The sequence below is a fragment of the Lactuca saligna genome, chromosome 6 (assembly GCF_052625555.1).
Source record: "Lactuca saligna cultivar CGN05327 chromosome 6, ASM5262555v1, whole genome shotgun sequence".
Lineage (NCBI taxonomy): Eukaryota > Viridiplantae > Streptophyta > Magnoliopsida > Asterales > Asteraceae > Lactuca > Lactuca saligna.
The window spans coordinates 183405695-183428769 of NC_136422.1; the positions used below are offsets into that span (position 1 = coordinate 183405695).

The 23075-nt window shown below is 35.4% G+C and overlaps 1 protein-coding gene across 1 annotated transcript; it reads right to left on the reverse strand.

Moving 5' to 3' along the window:
• Positions 1–16575: 16575 nt before the first annotated feature.
• Positions 16576–17733, reverse strand: LOC145001743 (Late embryogenesis abundant protein (LEA) family protein). Its single transcript, XM_078961092.1, has 2 exons — positions 17366–17733; positions 16576–17281 (listed from the first exon to the last, which is right to left on the reverse strand). Exons 1-2 carry the CDS (start codon positions 17679–17681, stop codon positions 16671–16673), a joined length of 927 nt encoding a protein of 308 aa, XP_078817218.1. The 5' UTR covers positions 17682–17733; the 3' UTR covers positions 16576–16670.
• Positions 17734–23075: the final 5342 nt, after the last annotated feature.

Here is a 23075-nt window from a genome sequence, read left to right on the forward strand (position 1 = left end):
CGGGTAGGATGGCACCCCAGAATGGCCGCACGGGTAGGTTAGCACCCCAAAATGGCCGTACCAGGCAGTTCGGGCACCCCAGAATTGCCCGGCAGTATGTATGCTATATGATTGTATGGTGTGTGGTATGATAGGGGAACTCACTAAGCTTTCTGCTTACAGTTTATAATTTTGGTTTCAAGTACCTCTTCAGCGAAGGGGAAGAAGTTGGCGCGGTAGAGGCACATCATACACACACTCGCGTTTTCCGCATCATGAGATATTCTGGGATTTGTACTCTGACACTATTATGACTTATGTTTTGGTTTTGTAGACACGAAATATGTTTTAAGAAATGATATGGTCGAATGTTGTTTATTTACAAATGTTTTACAAAGTGTTTAATTGAAAAAGAAAATTTTGGACTTGAAAAATTGGGTCATTACAGGAAAGCTTGTTCCAAAGGATTTGGGAAGACCATTGTAAGATTCAGATATCTACAAAACAGGAGAAAATTCAGGCCAGTTGATAAGAATCCTTGATGTAACACCCAAAATGAAACATCAAGGCTAGGATTCAACACAATACTCTACAACCTAGAAGAGGGAAGTCGTAATGTACTTGCAGAATATTTGAAGGTAGGTAAATGACGATTTACCAATTTCCACCATGAAAAACGAAAATGAACTTTAAGTTTTAAATGAATTGAAACTCCTAGATCGTTTGAGATTCATTGAACTTTTCAATGGCATATTTATCTCGATTATGCCCTTCAAGTTTACGACTGGGATGCCGAGGATCACAAACAAGGTGTGATTAACCATACGAATTTACGTAGTGCACTCAATGCTACTATCACCTAATCAATGTTCCGGTTAACCACACACACTCCATTGATATATAACAAACATCGAGCCACCCTTCGCCACCAATGTCAATCCCAAATTAGTGTGCCGGTTAACCACACACGCTCCACTAACGTTTGACAAGGGTACGAAGTGTAATTCCATGAATTAGCATACAATTTCACATTTTGCCTAAAGTAACTATGATTTGGGAATTTGAAAAAGCATGTAGTTACTTTGTACTTCAGTATACTTATAATGGAAAGTTTCGTCCTATCCTACTTGTTCGGCTAACGACCATCCACTAGTCAAGAGTGCGGTGCGTAAGAGTGGATACCCATTCAATCACCATATTATAGGCAATTTCCTTAAACACCCCTTATAGATCAGCTTCATGAATGAAGTCTACTAACAGTAAGACTGACTTTTACTCATATATATGGTGTATTTTACACTTTTATAATATATGGTGTATTTTACACTTTTAAAATACTAGGTGGTCTAATTTAATAAATTATACTTTTAATTTAATTAAATGTAAACCAAAACTTTATGGGTTTATTCAATCTTTTTTAATTATACACTTTAATTAATTAATAAAACCAAAAGGGTGTGATTTGAAAATTTTAAATTACTAGGGTTTTAGAATTTAATATTTCAAAATTAAACCTTTTAATCAAATTTTAAATTCCAAAACTTAAGGGCAAGTTTTGAAACTTTTCAAAACTATATAGTTCAAATTACAAATAATTAAATTAAACAAATAATTGGCAATTATCTAAATTTGACCTAATTCAATTTCTTGCAAGATAATTCATCAAATAAATCAAATAATTAAAGGTTATCTTATAAGGCAATAAATATTTGATTAATTGGTAATTATATTCTATTTTGGTAAGGATATTCACCAAAAATCATTAAAAATCGGATTTTATTAATTAAAAACCTTTATGGTAAGTATCCCAAGCCAAAACAGCAAGAAAATCACCAAAAATCGCTGCCAGACCCTTGGACTCACCGAGTCAGAGACTGGACTCGCCGAGTGAGCCTAACTCGCCGAGTTCAGCTACTGACTCGCCGAGTCAGTCAAGCAGAAGGTGCAAAAATTGATTTTTCAGCCAATAAACTATCAAATGAGCATCAATTCATCAACAAACAGCCCTAGGCTCTGATACCACTGATGGGTTTTGAGCAATACATCAATCCTATGGTGTACATGCAAACCCTAATAGCTTTGGATCTAGTTTGTCAAATGAACATGGAATTGATTATCCAAAGCCATAAACCCTAGATCTAATAAACTATAACTAAAATTGGGGTTTAGATCTTACCTTTGATTGTTATATAGCAATAACAATCAATCCATGGTTTCATAATGCTTAGTGCCTCAAGTGTTGCACCTCTAATGGAGTCACAAACACTACTAAGCAACTTGGATGAAAAAAGAAGAGAGAGGAGCACCCAAAATCGTCCAGAAACCCTAAGGGAATCATTCACCACGTTTTTGGGGCTTAGGGGCTCCTTAAATAGGTAGGCAATTACGGGTTATCTAACAAGGAAACCCTAATTTGACTGCTTAAGCCCTAAGCAGCCCATTGACTCCTTCTTTAGAAGCCTTGGACGATTTCTAATGGGTTTCCCCATAGAATTAATCCACTCCACCTTCTATGGAGTCCATAAGCCCATCTATGTAATTAAGTTATAATCACACAATAAGTCCCTTAAGTTTAATTAATCTCTTTTAGCCACAAAATTAATTCTTGACTAATATTAATTAAACATTATGATTTCTCCTTTAATATATTATTCTTATAATATATTAATAAATCATAATTAAACCTTTATCTCCTTAATTCATCCTACATATTGTTATCGTGAAGGCAACTCAAAAGGACCATGCTCATAATTGGGTCAAGTACATACCAAAATAGTTATGGACTTAGACACTAATTGTAACGCCCGTAGATCCGGACTAGTCAATTTAGAGATAATAGGGGTCGAAAACGACTTTTCGAAAAAAAGATTATTTAGAATAAATAATCTTAACCATGTTGTAGAATATTTCTCAAGGGTTCCGTACATATAAAGAACGCCGAAATTCGAGTTATAACGAAGAAGTTATGGCTCGTCGAAGTTTTTCGGCAAAACTGGCACGGCACCGGGAGATGTAAATAGTGAATTTATGTTGGAAGACTTTTTAGCCTTGGTGATCTAAACCAAAGTTCTGGTATACATTAAACCGAGAATATCCATAAAAAGAACGCCCATATCTGACTTCGTATGAGGAAGTTATAATTTTTCTAAGATTTAGCATAGCAGTGCACAACCCGAAAACTCCAATTTTAGATTGGTCGATTTTCAGCCAAAATAATCTAAATGAGAAATGAAGATATCATTAATAGGAGTTAAACGATAAAAAGATAGTAAAAAACGGAGCTCGTATGCGAAAGTTATGGACGAAGCTTAGTCTCTACTTTTCGAGCGCGACAAATTCGATACAATTTTGTAAATCCGAGATAGATTGAGAATTAGCCAACGAGGTGTAAATGAAAGTTGTAGTACTCGTAAATACCAACACATGGATATAAATAACGTTGGAAACGGAGCTCGTATGCGAAAGATATCGATGAAGCTTAGTCGTTACTCTTCGAGCGCGATAAATACGATACAGTTTTTGTAAATCTGAGATAGAAGGAGAACTAGCCTACGAGGTCTAAATAAAAGTTGTAGTCCTTGTAAATACAAATGCGTGGATATAAAGAACGTAGAAAATGGAGCTCGTACGCAGAAGATACGGACGAAACTTAGCGGCTACTTTACTATAAAATCCCTATGAATAAAGGGTGAACCCTTCATTATTTCTTCACACCGTAAACATTTCTTTCTTTCTCTAACTTCTCTCCAGCCTCCCTAAACCCCTCCCAAGTCTAGGGAACCTCCCTAGCACGAGAAGGAAGCCCCGGAGCGCCCGACGGCTTCGAGAAGAAAAGCTTTCGGCTCGGAAATGCTGCTCCAACGAAGCCATGCTTTTCCATAAAACCCGCTGTAAGTGAGCTACGCCTATATTGTATTTAATATAGCATTTATTTAATTATAGTAACATTATTAGGACCTTAAAATAATTATTTGGGCTATTATTATGAGTTATATTGAGTGTTATTTAACGCTTATATAATAGTAATAATAGCTAGACTATTAATAAGTCGCGGTTAACGTTAGACTAAACTCTAGTGGTAATGATACTAGGTTTTGTCCAAGAGAAATTGTTTTAACAGTAACGAAGTGTTGTCCGAGTACCGAGTCATCACCTTATCTGGTGAGAGCATAGTTACATTCATCTTACACATAGATATGAAGTTTTTTATATAAATTACGTGCTATGTGTGCATATTATCTATGTACTTGTTATCTATGCTAAATGAACGATTTTATACAGGTTTTAAATGATTTAAACTGTATATGTATTTTATATCTACGATAATATTGGGGTAAACATGGGTAGATATAATAGATGGAATATGAGTTGAATGATGATTTGAGAGGTGTTATATACCACGAGGTAAGGCTTAGAGGTGGACGATGTGAGAAGCCTTTTTCCCAAATGATGGCCCCGTCATTCAGCAGAGTATGGATGACAACCACGGACTATTTTAGACAGTCCAGTGGAACACTAGCAGACTCGCAACCTGTAGGTGTTGTGAACGATGTGTTCACCCGGTGTACTCTAAACCCTGGTGATCATGCAGATTTGATGCCTAAACCCTGGTGATCATGCAAACTTGATACCTAAACCCTGGTGATCATGCAGACTTGATGCCTAAACCTTGGTGATCATGTAGACTTGATGCCTAAACCCTGGCGACTATGCAGACTTAGTGCCCGTTGTGTAAACCGTGGCAACGATGGAGTTTGTGCCGATTCCTTAGGATGATCCTTAGGAATGAATGAATGAGGAATAGCTGATTCTTAGGGTAGATCCTTAAGACTAAAGAAGATAATGGGGGATGGGTAATTGGGTTGATTGTTTGATTGTTTAAACATAGTAATTATATTATTGTGGCTTGAAAACCCTATGTACTCACCAGGTTTCCCAACCCGACCCACTCAGTTTATTTATATCACATATGTCGATATTAAGTTACATTACACTGAGAGATTAAGGAGATATAGATCACTAGTGTAAATGAATGTAACTTCTGTTTATGCTTATGTTTCTGTATTGACGATGACATCCCAAATGTTTTAAAATGAATAAAATACATTTCTTCGGAAAAGCTTTGATAACGTATTTATCGTGTTTTTCTGGGAACAAATTCTGCAACATTTTTTTATTAAAAGAGGTACTCTGATTTTCATAAAGCATAAACACAATCGGTCTTTTCTGGCCGTGAAAATGGTGATGTCACACTAATCCAACAAAAAGTGCGTGTATATAAAACTTAATGTTATTTATAAAATGTTGATATTTACTTTATAATTCTACTAAGAGATCTACTCTCATAAATAGAAGTTAATCATTTCAGAATATGAATATTATCGTTATGAAAAACGATTAAGTAAATGATCAAACATTTGAATAAATAATTGAGACGTAAATTTAGACATGCTAAATTTAAACATACATTGTTCCAAAACAAACATTGTTCTACATTATAAGTACTTTATGTTCTAAGCATAAATTATAATCTAAACTTCGAGAGTATAGTTCCAACTTGGTTGTGCTTAGCTTGGTTACTCTTCAGTAAATATCTGCAAGCCATTTACAAATATTAGATTAACATTTAATTACAAAGCACTTGATTGTTATATATGAAAATTATGAGTTCTATCTAGTAGATACCTAAAGTACTAGTCTCTCCATATGACAACCCAAGTTGTCCCGTTACATTTCTCCGTTACCGTTAACGGAATATTCCACTGTTCAAAAGTTCCGTTAATGAGAAGTCGTCAAATTTAATAAACATTTCAATTGTTTATGTTTATATGCCGTTAAGTCGTGATAAAAGGAAACAAAACTACATAACACATATTTCCATTTACTTGGAAAATATTAGTTTATTATCACGACCACTAAATCGGGTGCAACCAAAAGCCCCGTTTAACAGTAGTATCGGGTAAAATCCCACTGAGCTCCAACTCCCACCCATATATAAAGGGGAGTAAACTCCATTTGGAGCTTTTCCACCCTCTCTCTCTCTCTATACTCTCTCTCTAGACTCGTTTTCGCCCCGAATCCGCAATCAAACGCTTCCAAATTGTAAGTCCGCTTACCCTAGCTTGTTCTAAACATTACTAGCTGTAGTTATAGCCCAAAAACCATCCAAGAAGGCATGGGATAAGGAGTTTACGGCCCAGGAACACTCTAGGGCCGTAAACCCCTAAAATGGTGCCAAACATGCCTTTAAACTTGCCCTTAAGCTTGGAAACTAATTAGGGATCTAGCCTAGGAGTGTTTAAACATCAAAACACAATGATTGAGGGCATAAAAGAGAGTTTACGGCCCAAGCACATGCTTAGGCCGTAAACCCCTCTAAACCATGTCAAAATTCCCCAAAAACACTCCCAAACCACCCTTAGGCTTCATACATAATTTAGGGACTTAGTATTTGGGGTTTGGATCAATTAAACACATCAAAATGAAGGATAAAAAGGAGTTTACGGCCCAGGTCTATACCAAGGCCGTAAACACCCCAAATCATGCCCAAAGTGTGGTTTTGCTTCCCCAAATGGCCTTAGACATTTACCATAAAATACTAGGAAGGATTTAAGGGCTTAAACACAAGAAATGGAGGGGCTAAAAGGAGTTTACGGCCCAAGCAAGTGTCTAGGCCATAAACTCCCCAAAACACATCCAAATGATAGTTTTAATCCCCCAAAATAGCATCACACTCCATTAGAAATTGCTAGAAAGGCAATAGGGGCTTGATACTTCACAAAACTCTAAGGATGAGAGTTTACGGCCGTAAACTCCCTTAGGAGTGTCCCTAGGTCGTAAACTCCAATATAATGCCCTTAGAAGCCTCAAACCCACTCATGCCTTTTAGGAAAAGTGCTTAGAATAATTCCATGATGCAAATAGAAGCCTTAAACACCCTAGAACCCATCACCATGAGTTTACGGCCGTAAACTCATGGTGAGATGTCCCTGGGCCGTAAACACAACATTGGGAGTGTACTCTTGGATAGTAAGCTCCATTCCTTAGCCATTGACACCCTTAAACGCTACCCGGGACACCCAAACACTTAACCAAAGTGTTTTCCGCTCTTGTGAGCGCGTATATTTGTTTAATTAGTATTAAATATGCTAATTGTATGTGAACATATGTTATCATATGTTAAATAGGTCATTGTGTGTGTTCAAGTCCTTGCGTGACACCGAACGCCCAAACGACACCTTCGTCGGACCTACTTACACCAGGTGAGTTCATACCCCTGAATGAACCTTTTAAACATTTTTACATGTTTTATAGGGGGGAATACAAGTTAAACATGCCAGTTATCATATTAATCACATGTGATTGATAACCCGTATGCACAAGGTTTTACCACTGTACACTGTTTTACCGACTAGGACACTATAAATGGCTTTAAAAAGGGTTTTCACTTGTTCAAGTTCTTACTTTTATTGCTTTATCAAAGTTCCATTTTCAAACCGATTTACGAAATATTCCCAAAGAATTCTAAAGGTTTGCTCACTTAATTTACCAAAGAATACAAATGCGATTTTCCTGAGTATAAAGGTTTTTCCAAGGTTTTCATGTATACTTTTACTTGTTAGTTACTGCTGCTTCACTTATACTTATTTTTAAACTCATCCTCAATAACGCTTCCACTTTGTGATGCGTTTATACTTGGTATTGTCTCTATTTCGCTTATACTTGTAGTCGCTTATACTTAATGGACGCTCTTACTTCACTTATCGTCGTTTCCACTTCGTGATACACTTACACTTGGTACACATATACCTCATGATTCGATTATCCCACTCTATACGCTTATACTTCACGACTAAGATGTTCCACCGTACACTTATACTTCATTGTATGATACCACTTGATACACACTCATGCGTAGTTAGATGTATGTTTGTGCTTGTATAGATGCATATAAATAATGATTGAAGGACTTAGGAAGGCTTGTCCGCCCTATTTCCTTTTCTTCGTTGAGATGTGGTCTGGTGGGATCGGATGCCCATCCGAAGGTCGTTCGATTCATTAGTTATATATTATGTACACAAGCATAGATATACAAGAATTCTCTAGTCAGTTTAGTTAAGAGTCTCTACCTCTATTACAACACTTACATTAGAAACCCACTCCCCTCTAGAAACATACTATCCTCTATTTGGGGATACATCTTCGGGACGCGGCCTTCTCCGTTGTCTAGTTGGTAACCAGAGTCTCCTGTAGGGAGAGCGGACATTATGTGTATAGATTTATACTGGATTGACACCCCCGCACCCTGACTGCTAGCTACAGTCCACGGCTCACCAAGCCAAGGGGTGACAAATGTCACATTGTATAGACGCTTGTAAGGCGTCTGGTACTCTAGTGTCGGTTAGTATGGTTACGAGTATCCCGGGTTACCTTATAATTCATGGCCTTAAGGTAACGGTATTTCACCGGCAATTTACCCTGCATGCTGGTATCCCACTTTTCAGAGTCACACTGTTTAGACCTTGCAAGATGTATCTTTCATTTGATACTGCCTGCGGTCTATATTCTCTGTTTTAGACCTTACGAGACGCCTCATTCAATTGATACTATCTAGGGTTTGTAACCACTGTATCCACTGTTATCACTGTATTCACAGTTTTGACCTTACAAGTCGTATTTTTCATATGATATTGTCTGGGGTCTGTGTCTATATTTGTTAAGACTGAACCAGGCGTGTAGTTCATTCGATACTTCTGGAGTCTATGATTCCTTTGCCTTAGTCAGTAGTCCTCATTGCTGAGGCATATGTTATTTCCCTGTCGTGTCTTGTTTTCTTTAATAATCAAATTCAGTATTTTGATAATGATAGCAATTAAGGGAAAACCTCTTTTTACCACAAAACACTGACTAGTCTTGGTAGAAGGCTGCTTTGATTAAAGAAAATATAGGATTTTCTGGAAAGAACTCTAATACACTGTAAACACTTAAACTATTACTTTATGAAGTTATTTGAATGAAATGTCACTAAATACTTATGAACTCACCAGCATTTGTAAAAATGTTGATACTCGCTTTTCAAATAACTTGTATTTTCAGGTTAGCATTAGACAGGTACATCTCGGAGCTGTTGGTGAAGATAGCTTAGTACTGCGTTGCATCTATTCGATTATTTGTATTACTTTGATGTATTGATGTAACCATGTAAAACTATTACTATTAATGCAATGTTTTGTTGTACTTTGATTACTATAATGCATGTGTTGTGATACTTGACATGATGTCATCCACCCCAGAACGTTTCCTCCGTTTCGGTTTTGGGGTCTGACACTCCATACTTTCTTTCCAAATAAGAGGAGCATATCCTATTTTAGTGTCCAGTTTCTCCACAAAAGAAATAAGATCCATCTATGTGGGCCTTACTAGATTTGTTGGGCTTAAAGGTGTCCAGTCCATAAAACATGGGACTCTTAGATCACACTAGGTGATTATTTTAGCCTTGCATCATTCCAATGCTTAAAGTAGCTTTAAATAAAATATCATTGTATTTATTTGAATATTACTTAACATGTTATATCACCAGATATAAGTTTAAATTATCCAATACTTCCTAGAAGTCATTAATAACTGTTCCTAGATTGATGTTAGAAGCATCTTTAGCATCATAGTGATGCCTTTACTAGGTATCATGTTTAGGTTTATTGCTCAAAGCAAATAGTTTAGGAATAGGACCTTTAAGTGTATACAATTTCATATCTCTCACGAGATTGTCTCTTAAGACATGAACCCATTCATTGAAGTTGTATCGAATGTTATTGTTTCTTTAAGTCATTAAAGAAAATGACAATTCATGATAATGAGAATGGATTATTTAACTACAAAATTCTAACAAAATTCATTTACTATTTTCAATATTTAATCTTCAATAATTAATACCCTTTTATTTCTAAAAACATTAATTATCAAAGTCTAGGATCCAAGTTGCAAAACAAATAAATGGTTAGGTATCCTTTATCTCATCTATTTGAATCCAACCTGATAGATATCCATTATCAATTATACATTGCTATATAATTCCTAGATTTATGGGACCTCCAATAACAAATTTAATTAGACATTTTTTATCCCAACTATGCCTCAAATTTCTCTTGCTTAGATATCCTTTATCACAAAATATTTCCGATCAAATCATCCAATTTGAAAAACCTGTGTAATCGGCCTATAACTTGGTTATAGAAATCACAAATACACATCGACCATCAAAAGATAACACTAAACCGTTAGGTATCATTTATTCCACTAATGCATCTAGAGATGTGAGAGTGTCTTTAAAAAAGAATTGCATACATTTGAGGTTTGGTAAGGGTTTTTTATATGTTTTATAAATCTAGTTTAAAAAACATATGATATCATGGTTATTACATGCATATAATAAATGATGGAATCAAGTTACAAGAGAAAATCATCTTTAAAGGTTCTATATAAAACCTAGTTTTTCTATATATAATTTGACGCAATTCAATTTTAATAACCGATATTACTTTTGAGTGCATTGAACCTTTTATATCTTTAATATAACTTCATTTTATTACTTATATATTTGGAGTTTGTATAAGTTACAAAGATCACCATTTTAAAACATATAATTGAGTATTTAAAAATTAGTTGTTATTAACATTTTATAAAACTGGTTTTTATTTTAAAATAATAACTTGTTACATCTTATGTCCAATTTTGAAAACCAAACTCCATATGATGTTTATTTTGTCCACAAATTACTTTAACATGTGAAAAACTAATTTATCAACAACATAAAATAATGCATAAAATAACCAACACAAACATGCATAAAAAGATATGTGCATAAACATAATCAACTAATGATATTTTTGTGAGCCAACACAAAAGATGCCAAGTCCATTCCTAAAGGGACTTTTAAGGTGACCAAAAATCTTCTTGTAATGTTGTTGTAGAATCTCCCACTTGATTCAATACGCATTGCTTGCAAAAGATTGGAAAATGTTCTTTAAAGGAAAATTTCAGCCACATGCAACACTTTTTAGAAAAAGTTGCAGAAAGTGTTGCATTAGGCCAACAACCCTTTAAAGAAAAAGCTACTGTTGACAGCATTCATGACACTTTTCAAAAAATGTCATCTTTCTGCCCAACACTTATGTAGACACGAAAATTGTCATTTTGTCTTCAAAAATGGCTTCAACTTCATTTCTTGTTACATGTTTGTACAAATAAATTATTTCTAAAAACTAATCTATTACTTTACAAAAATAACCAAGAAAACAAATATATTTAATTATTACATATCATATGAATAAACAAATTATTACAACCATTTTATAATAAAAACAACAAACACAACAATTACAATGGTCCTTGACTGGTTTATGCACATCATACACATCAACATACACATAAAACAACCTTTGTTTTTCTAAGACAACTTTAAATGACAAAAGATGCATAAAAACTTGTCACAAAAAATAACAATTATAAAATTGTCATAAAAAATATGGATGAACTAATCTTTATACAAAAACAAGTTATCCATATTCACCAAAAACTAAGATTTCCAAAAATCAAAAAATCTAACCAAACTTGCAAGGTGGCTCTCTGATACCAATTGTTTGGTTTTTATTCAAAAATTAGTTTCAAAAACTTGATTTTAGCAACGAAAGACTTGAGTAGTTTTGAACAATTATAAACTAGTTATAACTAACCATGGATCTTTTTTCAAAGTTTGGAAAGAAAACAAGTACCAAAGAAAAAGAAGAGTTTAAAAACCTTTGTTGTTCTTTGGGTTCTCTTGGGAGGCTTGGAAGTTAATGAAAAATATAGAACCTTTGAGACACCAAGATGAAGCTAAGTTGATGTAGATGCTAGTCAAAAAGTCTTAAGCTTTAAGTCCATATCCAAATATGACTTAAAGAGAGAAAAATGCAAGCAAGTAATCTTCTAAAACTTCTTTGCAAGAGAGAATATGAAAAAGTATAAGTGAGCTTTGGTTTTCGTAAGTAAAAATGAAGGGATGAAAGACTTAATAAAGCTAAATCATTACCTAAGGGTTCTTAACACTTTAAGGACTTCATATCCTAAAAGCCTACATGCTTCCCATGCTTTTTAAGTCATTCTTAATTTTTCTATGTCTTATTTCCTAGAAAGTAGCTCATCCTTTTTTGATAAAGAAAAGAGAAGAAGTTTATAAAATTCTTATAACTCTTTATAAGATATAAACATTAACTTTTAGCTAAAAGACAAAAGAGTCTTTCTAGTCCAAAATAATTTACATGACTTAATGAATCATACCATACGATATATATTATGTTAATTGCAAATGAAAATCAATATTTCCATGAAATAAATAATTTCCAATTAAATATAAGAGTTTATTGAATATTTATTAAAATCAATTTCTAATACATAATCAATTGTATCAAGTTGTTGTTACTTTAACCCATTATTATCGTATGTTAATTAGAAATATCACTTTAATATGATTCGTGAGCATACTAGATATTTCAAATTATAGTCAAGGTCAACGTCTCAAAGAGAAATCAGATTCATCGTGTTGTTGACCTGAAGTCGTGAAACGACAAGGATGGGAGTGGGTTTGACCAAAATCAGAGATGATGGAGGTTGTGACAGCCGAAACCAATGATAATCTAAATGGGGGTGATATGACTCAACCATGTTGGTGAGGGCCGCAGTAGTCGACGATGTTAGGGTTGGTGGGGCAAAATGAAATTAGGTTAAGGAAATATATAAGGGAATAGAAAGGAATTGCACGGATGAAAATTTGGAAGGAGTATCGCCCAAGAACCAAAATATGAGGAGGGAACTCGATCTTTAATGTTGTAGCCTAGATGAACCAAAATATGAGGAGGGAACTCGATCTTTAATGTTGTAGCCTAGATCTGAACGCACCAATAAATGTTTTTTAATGCACTTTCTAATATGCGTTCCAAAAATATATTAAATAGTGTGGTTCTATAATTTATTAGACCCGACGTTATGCTCGAGGGAAGGGCATCGGGACCTTTTCCCGTTCACCGCAACACCGCATTAGGATTTCGGGAACACTGGTGCGGTGAGGAGGTGGGGGAAGGGGTTGTTACAATCTCTCTTTTTCTTTTATTAGCCGGATTATTTTGTTTTTTTTTTCAATCTAACCGTTAAAAAACGTTAATATATATAAATATAAAAAATATAAAAAATTACTTAACGGCTAGATATAGGAAATTGAGTTTTTAAATTTCTTTTACCCTCTACAACATCTATAAATATACACACTCTTTAACCTTCAAAGTCACACTTCCTTCTATCAATTTCTCTTTACTTTCTTCCAAAAATTGAATCCCAACAATTAAACCCCAACTTCAATAGAAGGAAAAAAAAACCAATGTTTTAAGTTCAAGCACCCTAACTCGAAACATTTTCACTATCGATTCATCTCAAGGGGTTTATCGTCCACAACTTGATGCTAACTTTCAATTTCCACTACAATTTCAATATCAAAATACCCGATGCAAGTTCCAAATGTTACTCCAAGTATGTTATCAAACTTTGTTAAATCAAACCCAAACACAACCCTCTCGATCTCAACCAAAATACCAAAGCATCGATGAGTCAAATGAAGAGATTGTACTGGAAACTCAACCCCCCCCCCCCCCCCCCAACAATGCAAAGGAAAACAAGTGAATGGAGGGTATCACACAACCGGGAAGACAGAAGCTGCAAGCATGGACTCCACAAGAAGAGATAATTGCGGTAAAAGCTTGGGTTGACATTTCATAGGATTCGGCGACGAGAATTGCACAACCGGGGGATCATTTTTGGTTTCACATTCTTAAGAGGTTTCACAAGGATATGGGAAAAGGTGACGAGTACCATACCAATCATCAATTGAATTCAAAGTTTCGAGAAATAGCGAATGTCATATAAAAAACGAACGAGTTGTACAACAACCTAAAAACCCAACAGAAAAGTAGCCAAAGAGATGAAGAAATATTTCAAGAAGCTTTGCATTTTTTCTAGAGGAAGTGGGAAAGTCATTCAAGTGGCACGATTGTTGGAAAATAATGATTAAAAGTCCTTGGTGGAAAAAATACAAGCAAGACTTTATACTTGCAGTACAACAATCAAAGCAAACAAGAACGGGCTCTAGTGGTTACACAACTTCCTCCGATGGCCAGTCTATATTTAAATGAGGAGGACGCACTTGAGCTAAAAGAAATTGTCCAACTAATAGATATGGGCAAAGAAAAAAAAAGGGAAATGGGACTTCTTCGGGTGCATCAGATTTCAGCATAGACGCAAACGAAATGCAGAAAATAACGGAGACATTTGATCGATATAATCTTAATTTCGTTGAATGTTTGTTTGACGTTCGACAAAGAAAAAGAAGAAGCAATAAAGAAGAAATGCACGGAAAGACATAAAATGGAGGATATGAGGTTTTTCATAGAAAACACTGAATATGCCAAAATATTTTCCATAGTTGTTTGTTTTTTTTCTACTAATTTAAATCTTAAGTTTTTTTTATGTAATTTTTATTTTTAAAAAAATAAAGGAAGTTTCCACACACGTCCTGATTTTTGGTCAGGAAGGTAGGAAAAGAAAAAGATGTGACAAAAGGAGAGGGAAGGTCGGGAAAAGAAAAAGGGTTAATGACCTAGAAAGGTAACGAACTTTGGTCTTTGTCCACATTTAGGTAACCATGTTTTTTTCGTTCACATTTGACCGTTTAACTTATTTGTCCTGTTCAAAATAAGATAATATGACCGGTAATTAGCGGTAACATTACCCTATTATGAATAGGTCAAACAAGTTTACTGGTTAAATGTGTACGAAAAAACATAGTTACCTAAATTTGGACAAAAACCAAAGTTCCTAACCTATTTTGGTAATATTGGGTTCTTTATGTTAAGTGCAAGTAGTTATAAGATCCGTTGATGTTAAATGAAATTGGGTTGTTCGGTCTTGTGTATGAGGAGATGGTTAAGTCTTGGGCCTACCTAATTTAGGCTGAGCTAGTTAGGGGTTAGGTTGTATACGCTTAAGGGGGCTTAAAGGGCTACATTGTATGTATTTTAAAGACTGAGCAACACAGCTTAGCCCATGACTAGCCGGGACTAAACTACGTTAGACCACGCCTAACCTAATTGTTCATCGACTGTCGGAGCCTAATCCTAGAGCACAAAGTTCCTAAAACGGTTCTTGTCCAGTATTACCAAAACGGGTAAGAAACTTTAGTTTTTGTCTGTATTTAGGTAACCATGTTTTTTTTCGTACACATTTGACCAATAAACTTGTTTCACCTGTTCATAATTGGATAGTATTACTGTAATTACCAATCATATTACCTTATTTTGAACAGACAAACATGATCAATAGTTAAATGTAAACGAAAAAACATAATTACTTAAATATGAATAAAGACAAAAGTTCGTTACCTATCTAGATTAACCCAAAGAAAAATGAGGCAAAAGTTTAGGTATTAATTCGAAATAACTTTTCTCACCTTAATACAAAACAACCTTTTAATACGGTTGATGGTCAAATGTGAATGAAAAAACATACCTATACAAAGGGCATCCATCAAAGCCTCTAGAAAGCATCAAAGCCTCTAGAAAGCTATGAAGCTTACCTTCTTTTTATTAAAAAGGATTACTTAAATATGAACAAATCATTAACCCAAAGAAAAATGAGGCAAAAGTTGAGGTAAGATTCCCTATGTACCCTCTACCTTAATTCGAAATAACTTTTCTCACCTTAATACAAAACAACTTTTTAATACGGTTTACCCTTGCGCTATGAAATACGTTTTATACTAGTGGATATATGCAACGAATAACTCTCTAGAACCATTAAATATTTGCCGATGCCACGACGAAATCTTATTTATTATGCTCCTTATTGGAACATTTGTGTATACGAGTAAGACGGGTCATTGACTTATGAACAAAGACAAAAACAAAAGTTCCCTTTCTTTCTAGGTCATTAACCCAAAAAAAAAAAAAAAAAGAGTCAAAACAACTTTTTAATACGGTTTACCTTGCGGCTATGAAATACGTTTTATACTAGTTGATATATGCAACGAATAACTCTCTAGAACCATTAAAAATCTTATTTATTATTCTCCTTATTGGAACATTTGTGTATACGAGTAAGACTGGTTATTGACTTATAAAGACAAAAACAAAAGTTCGTTAGTCATTAACCTAAAACAAAAAAAAAGAAAAGTAACAAAGGTTGATTCAAAATAACTTTTCCCGCCTTAATAAAAAATAACTTTTTAATACGGTTTACCCTCGAGCTTAATACTAAATAGCTTTTTAATACGTACTAGTGGATATATGCAACCAATAACTTGCAACCAATAACTCTTTAATACGTACTAGTGGATATATGCAACCAATAACTCTCCAGAACCATTAAATATTGCCAATGCCACGACGAAAATCTTATTTATTATGCAACGATTAGTCGTATACCTTATTGGAACACTTGCGTATAAGAGTAAGACGGGTCATTGACTTCATATCAAGACGAGGCATGTGGTCAGTGGATCTTGGCGTTCGACTAAGATTCATTTATATATACATCGTCAGCTTATCCATCTTACCAAATAGCACACGTATACCAAACATAAAAGCAAAACAGAAAACAACTGCAAAAACTCAAAGCTCCTCATCCCAAGAGCGACCACCTAGCACGACATTTTCCTTAAAGTCGTGTGCTTTCTGCCTATGAGGTTCAGCTGCCTCCTCGTACTTGTTTCCCATCGCCTCTTTCGCCGACTCCAAACCCTCTCCTGCTTTCTTCTTCGTCGCTTCGTACCCTCGTTTTGCTTTCTCCTTGGCCCACTCCAGACCTTCTTCGCCACCCTCTACCACCTTCTTCGCCACCCCTTCTGCACCTTCTTTAGCCTTCTCTGCCACCGATCCTGCTCCTTCTTTTGCACTGTGCACCTTCTCGTAGGTAGCATCCTTCACTGATCCTGCGCTTTCTTTCGCGTTCTGCAACTTCTCATAGCTCGCATCTTTCATGGAGCCTGCACCTTCTTTCACACTTTGAGCTTTCTCGTACGTCGCATCCTTCATGGATCCTGCACCTTCTTTGGCCTTATTGAATGCCGCATCTGCACTTTCTTTAGCCCTTTGTGCCTTCTCGTAGGACGTGTCCTTGGCAGACTCCGCCTCCTGAGAAGCTCTGTTCTTCAAATCTCTGGTCCTCTCACCTGCATTATGCATCATTTCTTCAGCTTTTTCCGCACCATATTCTCCGGTTCCTGTCGATGAAACGTTCATCATTTCTTGTTTCTGGCTTCAACTAATTGATCGGAAAAAAAAAAGTAGTAAAGAAAGAAAGTAACCAGTAATCTTATCTTTGGCAGACTTGGCGGAATCAATGGTAGCATCGGACGCTCGGTGACCAGCATCCTTGGCTTCCTCTGAACGGAGGCCTAGACCTTCGGAGATTTTGTCTTTGGCCCACCCAGCCCACGAATCTGAAGACTCTTTGGCGTCCTTACCAGCTTCTACTGCTTCATCTCCAGCATGGGCTGCTTTTGTTTTGGCTTCCTCATACTTTATCTCGTCGGCTGTTGCCTTGCCGCTGCATATGACGGCCAGTAACAACACCACAACCGCCACGAACACCACGGTGGTCTTCTCAAATCTGATAGCCATTATATCGTCGATGAATTTATTGAGTATAAGAAAGAAAGAGTGTTGTAACAAAGTGTAGTGGATGGGAAGAAGTAGAGAGGAAGAGGATATATACGGGCGACATATAGATCGAATTGGCGGTGAAAGATACACGTGGCAGAGAGAATGTATTGTGAGATGACACGTTTCGAGATGTGAACTGCCACGTTTGTCCATAAAATATGGAATAATATATGCATGTTATCAAAACCGTGGATCTAAAGTTTGTGTTCTAGTTTTAAGATTTTGATTTATGTCAACTCTTGAAAAATTGTAATTTTGTTTATGAGTACCTGATGACGCATCAAATTAAAGGATCTAACACAAAAGAAAAAATTACAAACTGTAGTTTTAGTTCAAAACGAAAAGTTGATGAAATACTGCTTCAATTTTAGGAAAAAATTATAAACTCTAGTTTTAGTTCAAAACGAAAAGTTGATGAACTACTGGTTCAATTTTAGGTACATTGTGTGGTTTTGATTCTTATGATTGTATTTTTTTGTGTTTTTGATCCACATCCCATCTAAAATGATTAATACGCCCCTTAAATAATTATATTTTAATTTCTTTTCCTACCAAAAGATCAGTCCAATAATACCACTCACTGGTAAATAGCGCAATACTTCTTCGTGAATCTCCGCTATTTGAATATGGAACATCATAACAACGAATAGGAATGAAACGGCTATAGCTCCTCCTCCATTTAACAAGCAATTTAGTGGTTGTTCAGTCTTGAATGAAGCTATTTGGACAGCGGCTTTGATAGCGCTTTCTCAATGAGAGAGATCATATCGTGGTAGAGCTCCTATCCGTGCTTTGACAAATCCGTCTTTAACGTCATCTACCCAGCGGCAAGACGATTAGTTTAGTCTCAAAGGGAATGCTTATTCCCCACTTGGCCTCAGAGACCGTTTTTCAACTGTCTGAAAGATCTTCCTTTTGATCCTCTATCTTAGTCGACTAGCTCTTATGAGAGATCTAAAATCTCTGAAATCTCCCCTGGCAAAGGGGAAAGAGACGATGGCAACGCACCTCATACAAGAGAGGGGGGTGTTGGGGGGGGGGGGGGGGGGGAGTCCAAAGGGATCAAATAGGAAAGGATACTCTGAATCATAGAACTCTAATGAAATATATGATCAACCAACATTTATCGAATTTGAAAAAGAGTCAGAAGAGATGGTTTGATCCTCTTATTTTTTTTTCTCGAACCAAGAGATCCATGAATCGGGATCCTGATGCATATAGATACAAATGGTCCTAATGAAATGGATGCGGCGGTAGCTTGTCGGAAACCCAGAGTCTTTACTTGATCTAAGATATGTGATGTATATCCTATTCCATAGTGATTAATAAATCGACTAATAAGTCGTTTCATGGCAGTTCCGTCTATCACTTTATTGTGAAAGACCTGAGTGGGCCGTTCTACCATCAGTACCTCCATATTGCGCTGAACAGCCTTGTACGTACGCTGCTTACGCGAAGAAGTTATTCTCTAATTCCAAAAAGTAAAGCCTTATTTGATTTGCTGACAGTTGCCCCTGATTATCTTGTTCATTCCTTATTTATTTTCTTATTCTTATAATAAAATGAAAAATAAAAACAAAATAAACTCACATCTCTCTCTCTCTCTCTCTCTCTCTCTCTCTCCCTCTCTCTCTCTCTCTCTCTCTCGTGTTATCTTCCTAGTTGGAACCATCAGCACCATAAACAAATTCAAACCCACATCGACACCACCAAATCTTCTGCTTGAATCGTGGCTTCACTGGCGTCGACTTTGCCGGAGCAAGCTTTTCCGATAGAGGTTCTTCTAGTGTCTGCATCTTCATCTCCTATGCCTTGAAGATGGTTGTCATCCCAAACCTCCATCTTCGCCCATTTCCTTCTCCACCTGCATCAACCTTCACCCAGATCGATGAAGTTGTTGATAGCTGAGTCGATTCACCATAATGGTGCTTCCTGGTGAACTTAAATCTGAAAATTGAAGTACACATCGAAATTTCCACTAAAATTGAATCTGAAAATCATTTTCGATTTGGTTTCTCAACCTTAAACATTCTTTCTCTATACCACTGTCTCTTCCTCCTGTTCTTTTTAATTTCAAATTTTTAACATCGCCACCATTATCAAATGACCTTCCTCCTTGCTGAAAATGAGACCAAACTCTAGCTCCGACCACCCCTGCTTGCTCTATCTCTCTCCCGTCCCCATTTATATGTGTGGATCTTAAGAACCACAAAACCACCAATAAAGTTAAAGTTCCCTCATACCATTATTGTTATCGCCAAATCAATTTATCTTCCATCATCGTTGTTAGTATTCGATCTAGGGGATGTCGATCTAACCTTCATCATCGATAAGAACAATAGTTTACAGGGGTAATGTTGGAAATTTTTTAGGGTTACACAATGGGGGATTTGGGTGGTCCGATGAAAAGCAGAGCTCCTTTGTCGAACAAAGCTAAGGCGATAGTGGTGACGGCAGAAAACCCTAATCGTTGAAAGATGGTGGTGGCGATATTTAGGTAGGGACAGATCCAATTGATTACAAGGGCAGTGTTGATAGGGAAGTTTTATCGGCCATGGTGAAGGAAAGATGGGGGTTGAATGTGGGATTGGATGTTTATGGTAGACAATGTTGGCAGTCAATGGTGATGGTGGTGAACGGTGGTAGCAATCGGTGCTGATGGTGGCGGCCACTAGTAGTGATATGTTCTTTCTTGGGTTCGTGTGTGCGTTTTTCTAGAGAGAGGGAAAGAGAAATGGTGGGTAGACCCCTTTTTATTTTATTTTTTAAGTTAAAAAAATATAAATAAATTAACATATGTGTTTCAGTAATTAAAGAAAATTAAAAACATAAGTTTATAAGGGCAAAATTGTCTTTTCAAGTGTATAGGAAGCAAAAACAGTAGAAAGATCTAATTTTGGACCAATGGTAAACCTACATTTTGTTGTGTACAAAAAACATATAAATTTGTCAACCACATGGACCATTTTTACAATTTTGTCAAGACAAAATTACATGTCTAGTCCTTCAAGCTTAAGTTTTATCGTATCTTTTGAATTTTGTCTCTCTCTCTCTCTCTCTCTCTCTCTATATATATATATATATATATATATATATATATATATATATATATATATATTAATTTTAGGTTCCCTTAGGAACAGTAAAGTTCCTAAGGGTTTGATATAATTGGTCCTTCTATTTTGCCTATTAACCATTTTGGAATTTCTTTTTTATGTTTCTCTTTTTAAAAACTAAATAAAGTTCAATACATATCAATGGAATTGCCTGGTTTTTTCGTAAATTTGCAATTTCGTCACTTTTTATGTTATTTGTATAGGGTAGATCATTCCTTCTCGATCCTTCTGCACCGCCATTCTTTTCTGATCCATTTACTCATTCCATCGCTTTGAACTTACTCCACGTCGATTCAGGTCCAGAGCTACCATCTACGTGGTGTTTTTTCCTCTGAGCTTCTATTGCCCACGCAGGAGATAACATCGACAATATGTTAGCTATTGAATCGTCTATCTGCTACCACCATCAGTATCTGCCGCCGCCTCCATCTATCTATCAACATCACCTAATTATATTGGTTACGAATTAGACCCTGAGAACTTGAAGAGGGTGGTGTTCACTACGGTTTCACATGCTACGTAGGCTGAAACCGCACTCCACTCCCTCTGGTCTCAGCCCTTTTGACTACTACGTAAGTTCGTTTTTAGTTACTTTAAGGCATAAAAAATAACCTTATTTTCGCAATATTGGAATATTGGATTAGTCGGTATGCGAAAGTTGGTTTGGAAATCCACGTTAGGGAAGCTCACTTTACAAAATTAAAAATTAAAAAATAATCAATTCAGAGTATTATTTTGTGTATTATTTTGCCGTTAAAAATGTCACATTTAAGGAATTGATAACTTTTGTTCATTTTCTAAAAGCTTGTAAATTCCAACCCTTTTAATTCTTTAACTATTTTGACACTTTTGATCCTTATAGTGAAAATTTTTACATTTTTTCATAAAAAACACAAAAAACGGTCCGGACCGAAGCCCGAGTTTTTCCACTAGTTATAAGTATTATCGTATGCCTTTAGTTTTTGCATATTATGTTTTTTTTTCTAATTAAGATGTTCTCTTTCCATTTTTTACGGTTTGCAACAGTAAAATTTATGGTTCCTGATAAAAAGCAGTGTTGCAGAAATCGGCTTTGGCGACCGATTAATTGTTTGACGGCCAGAGAGCGAATACGATAATAGTGCTTGGCAGAAATCGGTCAAAATCGGGTTTGACGGTCCTTGGCAATCCTCGATGCTCATAGGCGGGAAATATTTAAAAAATTCAAATATTAAACTAAAATTTTAAATTTTTAAGTTTTCAATTTTTAAAATATTATACTAAAATTTTAAAAGTTTTAAACTTTTTAGAATTTTAAGTTTTCAAATACTTATATTTTTTGGATATATTAATTTTTAAATAGTTTTATTAATAATTTAGGGTCCCCGATTAATCGCTTAACGTCAGTCGACCGTCGAACAATTTTTCATAACCTTGATAAAACGTTAAAAGATAAGTTCAGTATCGCTGTCTTAAACGAAGTGAGGTTATTTTCTATAATGTACGCCTAAAATCTTTCGAGAAAATTTAAATATGAGTTCATTTTGGTAGGATCTATCGATTTCAATCCAATCTTATAATCATGATCTTGCAAACGTAAAACAATCTTAGGTAAGATCTCGATCTTGACAACCTTTAACCAAATAGATGATAATTAAACGTTACAATTAGGGATGTAAATGAACCGAACTTTACACTAATCTAGCCAAACTATTTAAAAATTGCACAAACTTGAGCTCGAGATCAAGCTCTTTCAAGCTCGTATCATCAGGCCCGAGCTCGGCTCGTGAAATGTTATAAAAAGCTCGTAAAAAGCTCGCTAAAGCTCGATTAATTATATAAGTTTTTTATTTTTTTCCGTATTTAATGATATAAAAAAATATAATATATATATATATATATATATATATATATATATATATATATATATGATAATGATTGTTAGTTTCTCCATTCTTCGCAGCAAGTTAATTTAAATCACGATCTTTTGGTGCTAGTTTTTAATATTTGTTCGTTCGTGACATGTTTCGGTTTAATAAAATAAGATTTTGTGTTATCAATTGTTAATTTGAGTTTTGGTTTTAGCCTAGTCATTTGTTAATTTAAATTTAATAAACTGGTGAATTCGCATGCTAGTCTTGTTAGGGGACGTTTGAATAATAGGGGAAAACAACAGAGGAGGAGATCGTTGAACTCCAATCGGGTGATTTTATGTTGGAAAAAATAAAACTTGTTTGTCTAGCTAAAGCAAAGGGTT